The sequence below is a fragment of the Nuphar pumila genome, chromosome 13 (genome assembly GCF_984573655.1).
Source record: "Nuphar pumila chromosome 13, dmNupPumi1.hap1.1, whole genome shotgun sequence".
Taxonomy (NCBI): Eukaryota; Viridiplantae; Streptophyta; class Magnoliopsida; order Nymphaeales; family Nymphaeaceae; genus Nuphar; species Nuphar pumila.
This window is the reverse complement of record NC_143261.1, coordinates 19,723,034-19,736,875: the sequence shown is the minus strand read 5'-3', so window position 1 is coordinate 19,736,875 and position 13,842 is coordinate 19,723,034. Positions and strand designations below refer to the sequence as shown.

At 35.0% G+C, this 13,842-nt stretch overlaps 1 protein-coding gene across 4 annotated transcripts in view; it reads right to left on the bottom strand.

The window, feature by feature from the left end:
- The window catches only part of LOC149818007 (uncharacterized), a 36,591-nt gene extending 23,499 nt beyond the window's left edge, over window positions 1-13,092 (bottom strand). Inside the window, exons 1-4 of one of the 4 annotated variants that reach the window (XM_089985878.1) lie at window positions 12,885-13,092; window positions 6,912-7,001; window positions 6,719-6,830; window positions 1,426-1,453 (exon numbers count right to left, since the gene is read on the bottom strand). In XM_089985878.1, coding sequence (XP_089842004.1) covers window positions 1,426-1,453; window positions 6,719-6,830; window positions 6,912-7,001; window positions 12,885-12,950 — 296 coding nt within the window. In that variant the 5' untranslated portion in view covers window positions 12,951-13,092. Of the gene's footprint in view, window positions 1-1,425; window positions 1,454-6,718; window positions 6,831-6,911; window positions 7,002-12,884 lie in introns of those variants that run through there. The other 3 variants (XM_089985881.1, XM_089985879.1, XM_089985880.1) reach the window with 3 other exon arrangements.
- Between the last annotated feature and the right edge of the window lie 750 nt (window positions 13,093-13,842).

The window sequence follows — 13,842 nt, the reverse complement described above, 5'->3', positions numbered from 1 at the left end:
TTGTCACTTGGAGTAGTAAGAAACAAAAGGCCATTGCTAAATCCAGCACTGAGGCAGAGTACAGGGCAATGGCAGCAGGGACAGCTGATGTCACTTGGGTACGGCATCTTCTTCAAGAGTTGAATGAACCTATCTCTTCCTCTCTGCTTTTATGTGATAATCAAAGTGCCATTAATATTTCTTTTAACCCTATTCATCATTGTCGCACGAAGCACATTGAGATTGATCAGCATTTTGTTAGACAAAAGATTGAAACAGAAGAAATTGAGGCTTCGTATGTCAGATCAGAAGACCAAGTAGCAGACATCTTCACCAAAGGATTGGTTAGTCATCAATTTTGGTTACTTAAGGGCAAGTTGAGCATGATTGAAGATCATCCTCAACTTGAGGGAGGCTGTTAAATATGTATATGTAAATGAATATATTTCTGTATTGTATTGTACCACTTGTACAACATACTGTACTGTATTGTACAGCATACTGTACTGTATTGTACTATTGTACTGTATTGTACTGCATACTGTACTGTATTGTACTATTGTACTGTATTGTACCACTCGTACAACATATAAATATCAATGGAAAGGGGAGAAGACATCATTGCCGCCCAACATTTTTTTCTCTCTTCCCTCTTACCTCTCTCTCTATCTCTTGCTACGATAGTAAGGTGACTCCCACATCTGATTTCTCACAATATGCACATGCACATACACACCCGCGCCTTAGGACTCATTTTCATAGGATGTGACAGGTTTCACAGCTGGTCATGGTTACTGCCAATTCCCTATATCAAGGCTAGCAATTGCCATTAGTAAGAGGATTGCATGTATATTGTGGGTTTGTGTGTGTGTGTAGAGAGAGAGAGCAAACAAGGATGTAAAAAGTACAAAATGTGCATGGAAGTATATAATGCATCTTATATATTATATATGTCTATGTATGACACTTTAAAAAAAATGGGACCAATGCCCCCAGTATGCAAAAGCACCTAGAAGTACATGTTTCAACATAGACACGTAGGGCATTTTGAGGCACACATGTTAATATTTGGGTAAAATGTTCCAGGTTCCTTCTTCTCTCAAAGACCATATTGGGAGATCTCATTATGAAAATAATATTGGTGTATCTTAACATTTTAATGACATGATATTTCTTGGAATGGCTGCTATGGACATTGTGAGTTATGCTCTTCAACATTCTTATCTCAGTTGACGGTGATGGATACATAACAAACAGTGGTGCAATATAAGGATAATAGCATTTTTCCAAATTCATTCCTATTTGTCAACATTCTACTCCTGTTTCGACTTACTTTTTAATGTTGCTGGTTGATGATCCCAATTAAAATAAATAAATAAATAATGCAGACACAAAGCTGCCTTGTATGAGAAGACAAACTTGCAAAAGCCAAGTTATGATATTTACCTGGAAGCTACATCCCACAGTCGAATATCTGCAAGGAAAAAGAAAAAAAAACTCAAAATTGGAGGTGTATTACTTATGAAGAATATAAAGTCCCTGTCTCTATGGAAAGCCCAAGAAAGTATCTATTTTTACTGACAAATATAAGTTTGACCAAATCAAACCAATCTTGGATAAATAGCGATAACTACCATCCTGGACAACCAAGAATTAAGCAAAAACAATTTAGTGCCTTTGTATAAATTTAAAATTCAAGTTTGATATTTTATTACAGAGTAATGAAAAGAAAAATCTTACAAGTGAGTAGCCTATATCAACATTATCAATGCCAACATATAGAAGAAATCATTAGTTTTCCTTTATTTGTTAATTTATTCTTCTTTCTGAATTGGCTAAAGGCACTTATTTTCAACATGTCTAGACAAGAAAGTACATGCACAGATGCTAATATAAATCTTAGACACTTATATTTTGCTCGTAGACACACACATGCTATATGTTAGAAAAAGGTGATCTACTAGGAATTTTAGTTCTGGAATTGAGGTTGCCAACTCAAAGGAATACCAATAAAACCATGATTACTATATAATGGGAATGGGACTTCTCATATGCAGAAAGCACAATCCTCTGGCATTCCCATAGGAAGCAAGTGCTTCTGGCTGCTGAAGCATGAAAATATTTTGTAAATGCTTCTGGTAACTAAGCTTTAAACTACTCAAGAATGATCGATATCCAGACTCTCAGGTTCAAAGTTGTTTGACTCACAACTGGATTGGTACTATGATATTTTACCAAATGAAGATGATGGCCTGGATTGGATTGAAGTAGTGAAAGCCAAACTTAGATTCTTCAAATATGCAAATGTTGTGGCAGGCTTAGCCCCATCATTGGTTCCGTATGATTATATACCCCATCTACCACTTACACACATGGTAGAGCCTATAATATCTCAGAATTTTTCCATGATTTTTTATCCCAAAAACTATAATCTTTAAATTATATATTTATATTTAATTGATAAAATCATGGAAAATATAATTAAATAGAGGTGACATCAGCTAGGTCTGGGCGTGGCCGAGAGCCCACTGACGAGCTAATTGAGTTAATTAGAATTTGAATTTTTTTTAGTTTTTAATCTTTAAATTCAAGCGAAATTTAGGCAAAATTCGGAAGCGAAATTGAGTTTAGACCACAGTTAGATCTGCCTCAGAACATAGATCTCGTAGGACACTTGTTTTTCCGAATCCGGATTACGGTTGGCCAAAAAAATGCATTTTTCAAAAATGACTGGCCTCTATTTTTAAACTTTTATGGATTGGATCAAACTAGATCCGATCCATTTAATCCATGTTAATATGGATCTGCACTCAGTTCAAGATCCATATTGACTAGGATCTGGTCCGGGTTGAGATCCATATAGATTTGGATATGGATTTGGATCTTGAATCTAATCCGGATCCAAAATTCATATATGGCAATTTTAAAACTACTTTGAATTTAAAGTTTTAAATTTAACTAACTTTTAAATAAGAATTAGGAAGAGGTAGAGTTCTACCTGAGGTAGAACTCTACCCTATGAGGACCTTCCAGAAGGAGGTGTCTCCCCTGTAATATTCTTTAGGATTATTAATTAAATAAAATAATGGAAATAAAAAAATAAAAGAACTAAAATCTAGATGGATAAGAGTGTAGAGTTCTACACATAGTAGAACTCTACTCTTATAGACGCATCTAGAGGGGATGTCACCCATATCTAGAAGAGATACAAAATATAAAGGGGGTCTAGAGCCCCTCACTCTCTAGAACTCGTGTTCTAGAGAGAGAGAGAGATAGAGAGAAAAAGAGAGAGAGAGAGTTGAGAAAAAAGAAAGAAAAAGAAAATCGTGAGAGAAAAAAGAAAGAAAAAGAGGAAAAAGAAGAAAAATAAAATAAAATGAAATACTACATCCATTGATTTTTTTCTAAGTTCTTCACACTACGAATCAAGGTACATGTTTTTCTCTCAATTTGCACGGAAAGGAATATATATAAATTGATTTGGGCATAGGTTTAGAGGGGAAAAGGGAAAATCTAATTTCGAATATATATATATATATATTCAAATTGTCGATTTCCCTTGTTCATGCATCTGAATATATAGGTATATATATATTCAGATTTATCGATTTTATTGATCTTGCATCTGAAAATATATGCATGTAGTTCAAAGCATGCAATATATATATATATATATATATATTCAGATTTGTCGACTTTCCCTGTTCATGCTTATTAAATATATATGTATATATGTTGTTCAGATTGGTTGAATGTTCATGCATCTGAAAACATACATGTAAACTGGATTTGTCGATCTTATGCTCACGCATATGTGTTTCTGCATTGCCGATCTCCTGCACATGCATCCGAAAATAAATGTGGTTCATATTGTTGTTTCCATTGTTCAACAAAATATATTTATGCTTTTTCAGCCTGTTGATTATTTTTGGATTGAGTTGTATCATGTATGCAGCTGTTAATATGTTTAGACAAGTCTGGCCAACCCGTGTACATGATTCTGATCATGTACATGGATCAGACCAGCTGTAGTTTACATGTGTATTCAGTCCGACCGACTCATGTATATGATTCTGATCATGTACATGGATCAGACCAGCTGTTGTTTATATGTTTATACTTGTTTGGCCGACCCATGTACATGATTCTGATCATGTACAAGGATCAACACAGCTATTGACATGATAATGAGTGACTGGCCAACCCATGTACATGAATTTAATCATGTACATGTATCAGCCCAGCTGTGGATATGTGAACCTATGACAGGCCGATCCATGTACATGGATCAAACTAAACATAACATATCAATCAGCTGGTCGGATTCATGTACATGAACTTGTTTATGTACATGAACCAGCCCATCTGATGATGCTTGTGACTAGTCGGTACATGTACATGAACCGGACCAACTGTTGGCATTCTATAATGGGTCGATGCATGTACATGGATCTGATCATGTACATGAACCTGGCCAGCACATTGATATTTTCTATTTTGCCGATTTATGCACAAGAATTGAGTATGTACGTAAATTTAATCGACACTGAAAAAATTTCTGCATAGCCTATCTATGTACATGAAGATGATCGTGTACATGAATCTGAACGGAATATATATTTTCTGGTTTGGTACATGAATCTGAGCCTAATCAGATCAGTTTGCAATTGTGCATATCATACGCTTGAATTTAAAAATAATTAGATGTTTGCATGACAGAGATCATATGCATGTTTGGTTGATTATATGCATGAAATTGATCATGAATGGTATGGTCTGCAAGCATTGTATTCGCATGCGTAAGTACTTGGCTTAATGTGCATTCTTTTTTTTGTTTTGAATGAGCATTGTGAACATATTGAGAAATTGTGTGTGTTTCATGTTCATTAAAATTTTGCAATTGACATAAATTACTTTTGAGATATGTTAGTTGTTATGTGTGAACCACCGCGGGCCGTGTAGGCAAGGAACATGTCTTGCTCAAATGTTATTGAATTGTTTATGCATTGCAAAATAATTTATAAAAATTATTGGTTTTCCAAATTTAATTACATTGTTAAATTGTGAAGGTCAGGGCCCGAAATTGATTTTGCATGTGGATTTGCAAAATGGTTCTTGCGTAAAGAACTTGAAATTGATTTGACATAGTAAAAGAAACAAAACAGTGTAATTAATCTCTTTCTTGATGTCCCTTCCACAGTGTGGGAATCTTGGATAGCGGTAATGGAGAACCCTAAGAATACTAAAACTTTGTGTGCAATTGTGCTCCAGAACCCAAAGTGTGGTTCACTTCTCGGCCACTGTTTTAGGAAGCTTTTAGCCATTTTGCTTGGGAGTGGTGGTGTTGACTCAGCTGTAGTTATTGGTATACCAAGAAAGTGTCATCAATGGTTGAGGATTTACATTGATGTCATTGATGTCCCGATACTAGGTGATGATTCCTAATGTTCCGATAGAAAGTAAGAATTCCTTATATCGGTCGAGGAACAAGTGTGAAACTCAGTAAATAAAATACAAATTGTGTGTTAAGCTATGACTGAGAACCTAACTTAAACTTCGGACATTGTGCCCGTTTTGAGTATCTGCGGGTTTAAGGAAAAGCGAAAATTAAACTTGTGTGTATTTAATAGGGACACACATGCAAAAGCAACTCTAATAAATAACTTAATAAGTTATTCACACATGTGCATTGAATCATGCATATTTTACTATTCAACATTAGTTAATGCATCTATGCATATTTGGTTTTGCATGATATTTAGTTCAATGCTTGAATGGTAAAATAATTGTGGTAAGTTGTTGCTTGTGATTTTCTCTGAAAATTTATGCATGAATTAATTTATGTTTTTCCTTTACTGTTGAATTTTTAGAGGAATTCATACGAGAACTTCGGTTATCACCCGTTTGGTTAAAATTGTTTTACATGCAGAAATGCTCAGTGATGTCTTTGACTGGCTAACTGGAGAATGCAAGCCTTGTGACTGGAGTTTGGGTTCTGATCGGAGAGCAGTGTTTTGCTAGAGTTGATTTTATGTTTTTTAGACTTTTCGACTTATTGATTTAATAAATGAAGTTTGATTTATTACTTCAATTTGATTTAATGCATGGAATGGTTTGTGGGTTGGTTATATTAAATTTGTGATACACCCCGGATCCTTGGGAGAGTTTTCACAAATGTTTAAAAAAAAATCACTATTTTTACGAGGGTCAGTTGGGGTCGTTACGGAGCCACACTGTCATAACTTTCCAGAATTCCTTGCTCTTATATATTTGTTTAGCTTTTCTATTGTTATTTTTTAAACACAATCATATTGTTGCTCAGTTCTTGTAAATATGTTCCACTCGCATGTTTTTATCATATGTGCTTTCACATTCTGTACAATACCCACTTTGTTTCATGGCTATCTTTTAGAGTTAATTTTTTCTATTGCCGAAAGGATTGCACCTCCACAACTCTATTTACATAATCTTGTTGATATTAAGACGCAACCTTGAGTGAATAGCTTTGCAATATGCAATATAAACAGAACAATTTGGAGAATGCATATTGTGGACTCTTTAAAATATGAAGGTCAATATAGCAGAACAGCTACAGCAAAAATGAAATAATTTAATAAGACAAAAATGTAAGAATTATGAATCACCTAAGGCTGGATGGCACTAAAAATTCTTAAAAGGAAAGCATTCCAAGAAATAAAATATTTTTAAAAGTCAGTAAATAAAGAGTAAAAAGTCATACCTCCATCCATTGAACCTGAAAAGATTCCTTTCAAGTGATTTGGATTCTTTGCCATGCATGAGATAGCATCAGCATGCCCATCCATAGCTCCAATGAAAGGCTTTGCAAATATCTAATGTCCCGAGCAAGATGACGACATAATAAGAAATATACACAAACATGCAATGAGCCATACTTTCATAGGGGATATTACCTTATCCAGCTTTGCTGCATTAAGAGCCCGGACATACTCAACTTCCTTTTCTTGAGGATGAAGACTGGGGTCAAAATTTCGGAATACTCTCTGTTAAGACAAACAGAGTAACCAATAAAGTTTAGATATAACTCAAACTTTACATACCAATGCCAAAAAGATCATTCCAACATACAAATACCAAAGGTTTCATGCATCATATGGATCAACATAGTCCAATATTCAGTAAAATCACTTGTGAAAACACAAGATCTATGTCACATAGATGTGGCTGCAGATACAGGGATATGGCCCACGTTATGAAGCTTCCCAATATGACTAGTCACTAGTATAAAAGGGGATATGGTGTGGGAGAAAAAATGGTTTATCCACGTGACCCCAAGATTTTAGCCATACAGAAGGAATCAGTACTAAAAAATTATAAAAAGAAGTTAAGACATAGCCAGAAAAAAAGTTTGCACATTTTAAGCATCAGATGAATCAAATTAAACAATTAGCCTACAAAACCACTTGCCAAACTTAAAGACACAATCTTCTCAAATAAAAGAATGTATACTGTCAAACATCTAAAATGAACTAAAGATGTTAACAAAAAAACATATTTTAAAGTTACCAAGACCATTTATTTCTTGATGAGGAACTCAATTTTCAAAAGTGTTACAGATTTTATTAGCAAAAAAAAGGAACAATTAAACCTAATTGTAGAACAATAAAGGTGGTTGTCACTAACAAAAGATTATAGAGAGCTAGTAGCTTCAATGAGAAATAGATAGAAACAAATGAGAGTCGAGAATTGGAAGCAAACATAGGAAGAAGGAATCTAAAAGCAGAGAGATTGAAGGTGGTGCAAGGAGCCATGAAAGAGTTGAAGCCACAGGAGCTCCTAAGTCAGCATTGTGGGCAAGGAAGCAATGAACATGCTAGATCAAGCTGCTATATCTACTGATAAGCAGTCCTTTTTTTCTTTTTGGTTTGAGTTAAGGGTATTCAGGTGTTGTTAGGAACGTAATGCACATGAGAGAACAAAAAGATGGAATCACAGGTTTCCAAGTGTATGACGCATCACAAGTTCCCGAGCAGGACAAATCATGGTGCCGCTCCCCATCAGCTTTTTACAAAAGGGCTTTGTAAACACCCCAAATTTTCCAAATTCCAAAAATTATCCTTTCTAATATTGGGTCCCACCTTCTGAGTCATTCAAAAGGGCAATTGGGTCAATTTCTAATCATTTCTCGGATTCACTTCTTTGTTGAGGATCCAAAATCCAATTTCATTCTCTATATTTGACCCAACCTCAGATCCAGATTAGACATCCAAATCCAATTCTGAGCCCGGATCTTCTATTTTCAATCCAAATCTAAAAATCCAAAATCAATTGTCTGTATGGCTTAGGTATTTCATCCAGATCCAATCTCTATTTGGATCCATTCCTCTCATTTTTCCTCAGTTCGAGATCCAAACTCGATCTTTACTCAAAATCTCGGATCCAGATCTATTTTTAAAATTCAATTTTTAAAATTAATTCTTCCATTTCAAAAGCTCTCCTTTGCAAAATTCTCAAAATTCAAAATCAACATTTTTGCAAAATCTTTTAAAACTCCATCTGGATCTTGCCTCCTGAGTCATTTGTATTTTTATAATACTTAAGATTTTCTTTCAAAAAAATAAAAAGGCAAAATTTCAGAAAATTTTATAAAAGTGGTTTTATGTCAAACAAAAGAGCAACTTTTCGGAAAATTCTCATAGCCGAGCTCTTTTTAGAATTTTGTTAAAATAAGCAAGGGCATTTATGAAATTTTTGAAATCTCCCTCTCCTTTATAAGCTCAAGTAAAGGAGAGGGAGAGGGGGATTGATCTTTTGAAAAAAAGAAGGAAAACGAGATCCTCTTTCCCTCTCTTCCAATTTTTCCTCTCCACCTTTCCCTCCGATTTTTCTTCTTTTCCTCTCTTCTTCTTCTTTCTCTTTTCTCTTTCTCTCTTCTGATCCTCACGGTTGAAGGAGATCGACCGGCAGGAGCATAAAGAAGAAGAGCTTCCTCTCTTCTCAATTCAATCAGATTCGAACTAGTAAGTATCTTCTTCTCTTCTCCTCTTCTTTTCTCTCTTCCCTTATCGTTTCACGATTTCCTTGTTATTTCTGAAAATCTTCTTGGTTGATCCTATTGTAATCAACGTATCAGCCATTTGATCATTCTGCAAATTGCATTCATCCTCCTGTAATTTGCATTTCTTAATCCTCTTTGTTTTGATTTCTGATTTTTGCATAATGTTGTGCATTTGATCCATCGCATTTCTCATTCTATTGCATTTTTCAATTTGTATCATTTTATTTTTGTTCTTCATCGCATATGCATCGCTTTGTGTTTTTCTGCATCTTCTTCATTTCAACAAATATTGCAGCAATCGAATCCCATGCATTCTGAGCATCCATTCAGCACAGCATTCTACTTAACAGCATCCATCACGCATCCGGCATCAAGCATCTTCAGCTAAAAATCAACATGAAATCTGTTTTGAAATCACCGTGAAGAGCAGTCTGCAGGATTCGTTTGCATTTGCCAGAATCATTTGCCAGAATGTCTAATGTGCATATGTTGTGAAAAGCATCCTCAATACTGCCATGAAGTAGGGAATCCTCTGCATCTACAGTGGAATAGTTGCCATAAAATCCAGATCTGAAACCTCTGGTCACTGTGAATCGGATATGATTCACAGTGTCTACCGTGAAATCCTCCCTTGTATATGCATTTGCTGCGTTTTGCGATTTCATTTTTATCTACATATTATTTTCTCTTTTTTGCAATTTTCTTTTTCATTCACGTTATGTATCATTTGCATCATACTTTATCAATTTCACCGCATCACATAGCATCCTATTCATGACATTTTTTATTGCATCGCCTTTCATTTATGTTCTGTATTTGCATCTGAATTTCATTCTCATTGATGTGTCTGCATATCACTACATCGCATGTCATTTGCATCTACATTTTACATTGTTCTGATCCTGCATACTCTGCATTCTATTTTGTTTTGATTATGCATGCATTTCACTGTTTTCTATCTACGATTTACTTGTTTTGAATAATGACTAGTGGTGACCATATAACAAGATCGTCTTTGTTTGTTGTTGCATCATCAGGAGACAGAGATTGTTATAGTTTTGAGTTTTCTGGTTGCTTTGCATAGCTCCATCCCATCAAAACACACAATGCATCACTTCATTCATTGCATCCTCATTTCCTGTTGTAACTTCATTTGTTGCATCTTTATTCATTGCATCCTCATTTCCTATATCATTTCATTTTACCGCATCATCTCCATTTGTTGTATCTTCATTCACAGCATTTCATTTCAATTACAACATCTTCATTAGCATCATCTTCATTGCATCATTTTGCATTGCATCCAGCGGTATTGATTTCATTGTTTCATCATGTAATGCACCAATCATATTTTGTGCATAATGACATCAAATATCCACCCCTGTTCATTTTCATTACAGTGATATCTACATTTCATTTTGTAGCCTCATTAACTTTCCATTATAGTTTGGCATTTCATTGTAATCTTTTAACAACATTTCGTTTTACCTGTATCATCCACTGCCTTTACCAGCATTTCATTACAATATCCTTGCATTTTACATTCAACTTGCATCTTTGCATCTTGTTTTAGCATATACATAAACATTTCCATTTTATCATAGCATATGCATATGCATTTCACATTAGCATATATATATGCATTGCATTTTAGCATATAAATATGCATTTCATCCTATGCATTTCATATATCATCTATGTTATATTTCTTTCATTTTACTCTATAATTTCATTCGTTATATTCAATCTTTTATTTCTTGCCATTTAGTAGTTCTTAATCATAATTTTCATAGTTTTCATCTTCTTTCAATCTTTTACTTGTATTTCGTATATGTGATGCTTTGTATTACTTCATGTTTTACAGGGAAGCGTGGAAGATTGACTTCGCTTTTGGACTAGAAGATTTCAATATTCATTTAAAATTTTGAAGATTGTAATAATTTCGTTTAATGAGAATTTATATTTTCTGTTTAGATTTGAGTGAATGAGCATGTAATCGTATTTTAATTTTTCATAATTGACTGTGGCATTTTATTTTTTATTTTCTTTCAAAAAGGGCACTATGGTGAAACACGAATGGCACGTGCACCATTCTAATGAGAGGTAATTAATCCTAAGTAGACGATTCGCATTTTTTGCCATAGTCAGAATGTGAACAATAATTAGGATTTTTAGCTTTTATGGAATAAAAATTGACCTACACTTTAGGTCCTTTTCGAAAAGCATCATATTTTCTAAAATTAATTTTCTTTTTCTTTCTCTATCAGAATTTGAAATATAAATTAATTTGAGATACATTTGTGACCATAGTCATGAATGTATTAAAAATTAATTTTGTTTTAAATTCTATAAAAATACAAAATCATCTTTTGAAATAAAATCTTTTGAAATAAAATCTTTTGAATTTCTTTTATTAAATGCATTCATCATAAAATTACATCATCTCATTATTTCTCATTTTCAAATTTTGAATTTCAATCTCTAACTTCAAATTTCAAATCTCAATTTTCATTTCATAGTAAATAAAAAAATAAAAAATAAATAAATAAATTCAAAAGCATGCATCATATTTTAAACCTTCATTTTTTCAAAATTCATAGCACAAGCATATGCATTTAAGATTCTAAAATAATTTCTTAGTCAAATTTAGGCAAAGCAAAAGGCATTGATTCGATCCTTGGTTCGATTACCCCTGGTAAAGGCGCCAGAAACGGTCGAACCTCGTACGAACGAGCGAGTCCTTATTTTCCATCTTTTAAAAAATGGAGGCAAGTTAATTTCCATTTTAAAAAAGCGAAATGTTTGAAATGCGAAAGAATCCCGCTTAAGGGAAATTTTTGCATGGATAACATGCTCCACATTTCATCTTAAGATTCTTTTAGGCATCACAGAAAGGGGCAATAATAAAAGTATACAAACTCATTTCTTAGAAAAATGACTGTTGTCATTAAAGATACATAATAACTAGTCCTGCTCTTTTCCTTTTTCCTTTATCATGCACTCTACATTTTTAAATAAGGAGCGATTGGATCTGATGAATAGTAGAACCAAACCAAATTATTCAATTAGTAGCCCAATAAATTGGTATTAAGATTTTTATCCTTTCTTTTTGTCATTGGACCTCTTCAATGCGGATAGAATAGAATTCTATAACTACTTCCATCAATCAGTAAGTTGTTTTGCCGTCAATAAACTATAAGAACCAACTGTAACCATGAAGCGAAGAAAATCACCACAATCAAGAAAGAAACTAGAAGTAACAAAACTTCAAAGCTATTGAATCCACCATCACCATATGATGGGCCTGGCCCAACATCGTTCATGAAGGAGACTGAATCATCCAAGATTGCATTCTGTGGTATCATATTACTAAATTATCTATTTATAGCAACCGGAAGACAGACACTAGCTGAACCGTAATCCAAGATCCCTGGGTTAAAGCGGCACAATTTCGGCACCCCAGCTGCCGTGTTCGATTCAACTAATGTCCAATACATGAAAAACATCAACCAACAAGGAAGAGGAAATCGAAATAGAGGGGTTCTAACAAACGAAAAGGCGCGGCCGAACGAGAACCTGATTTACAAGCCTTAACAAACCAAAAACAAGCACGACAAAGGTAGCGCGGCCAACCGCAATTGCATGCTTCGTTTCAACTCACTCGACGAACATCAACCTACCGGGCTATCGGCTTAAACCCTACATCTTACGGTACCACTAAAAACAACGAGTCGCCGCGCATCAAGAAGCAGACATCGAACAAGGGAGGATAGGGGAAAACGAGTAAAAAAAACATGGAGGGCATGAGGAAATTCCATTGCTAAACAAGACAAGAAAGAAGGAAGGGGTGAAGGGTTTGGGATGGGACCTGGAGGTCTCGACTTCGTTCGCGGGTGAATTCATCGGTGGACCGAGAGATGACCTTGACCTTCATGGCGATGAAGAAAAAACACCGCCACCGAAAGAAGCGAGTCCGCTGTCTCTTCCTTGGTGGCTGGCTGACTCCCAGCTGCTGGCGGCTCCGAGGGTTCAGACCGAAACGAAACCTCAAGAATCGCCTGGGCTTTGCACGCCGCTGCTTTACTCGGGACTCGCAGAGAGAGAGAGAGTGAGAGAGGTTTTAGTTAGGGGTGTCAAAAGGTCGGATTTACCCGGACCCGACCCGGACCAAACCCTATAAGGTCAGGGTAGTGATAAATAAGAAGGCCCGATTAAGACCCGGGCCTGTACCCGAAGTCCGATTAATACATGGATCCGAGTATAGTTTGTGAATTTTTATACCAGACCCGGGCCCAACCTGAGTTCTGACCCACAATTTTCAATGTAAAAATAATAAAAAAATACTGGGTATAGACAGGTCTGGTTCATGCAGTTTTTATAGGGTCCAAGTATGGTGTATCTTATGATGGGTTCGATTAAACTCAGGTCCAAACCCGATAATATATCCAAAAACAGAGGCCAGGTCTGGTTTGACAGGGGTCCTAACCAAACTGGACCAGTTGACACGCCTAGTTTTAGTGAAAACCCGTTTTGGTTAGGTCTCTGAAAAAAAACGTGATTATAGGTGGTTTTTTCTTGATTTAAACCAATAGTAAAAGTTATCATACCAAGGGCATGTTTGAAACCTTGAAAAAATTAAAAAAAAAAAAAATTGCTTAGAAATTTTGATATGACATTTTTAATTGAATTCTTTTACTTGTTTGTAAGTAGCATGAGAATAACCAAGTGAGAAAATGAGAGGGAGAGAGAGAGTCGACCAACCCCCTTTTCAGAAAGAAACACAGTCCATCAACTCGATGAGAGAGAGTAGATCAGCCCTCTAAGAG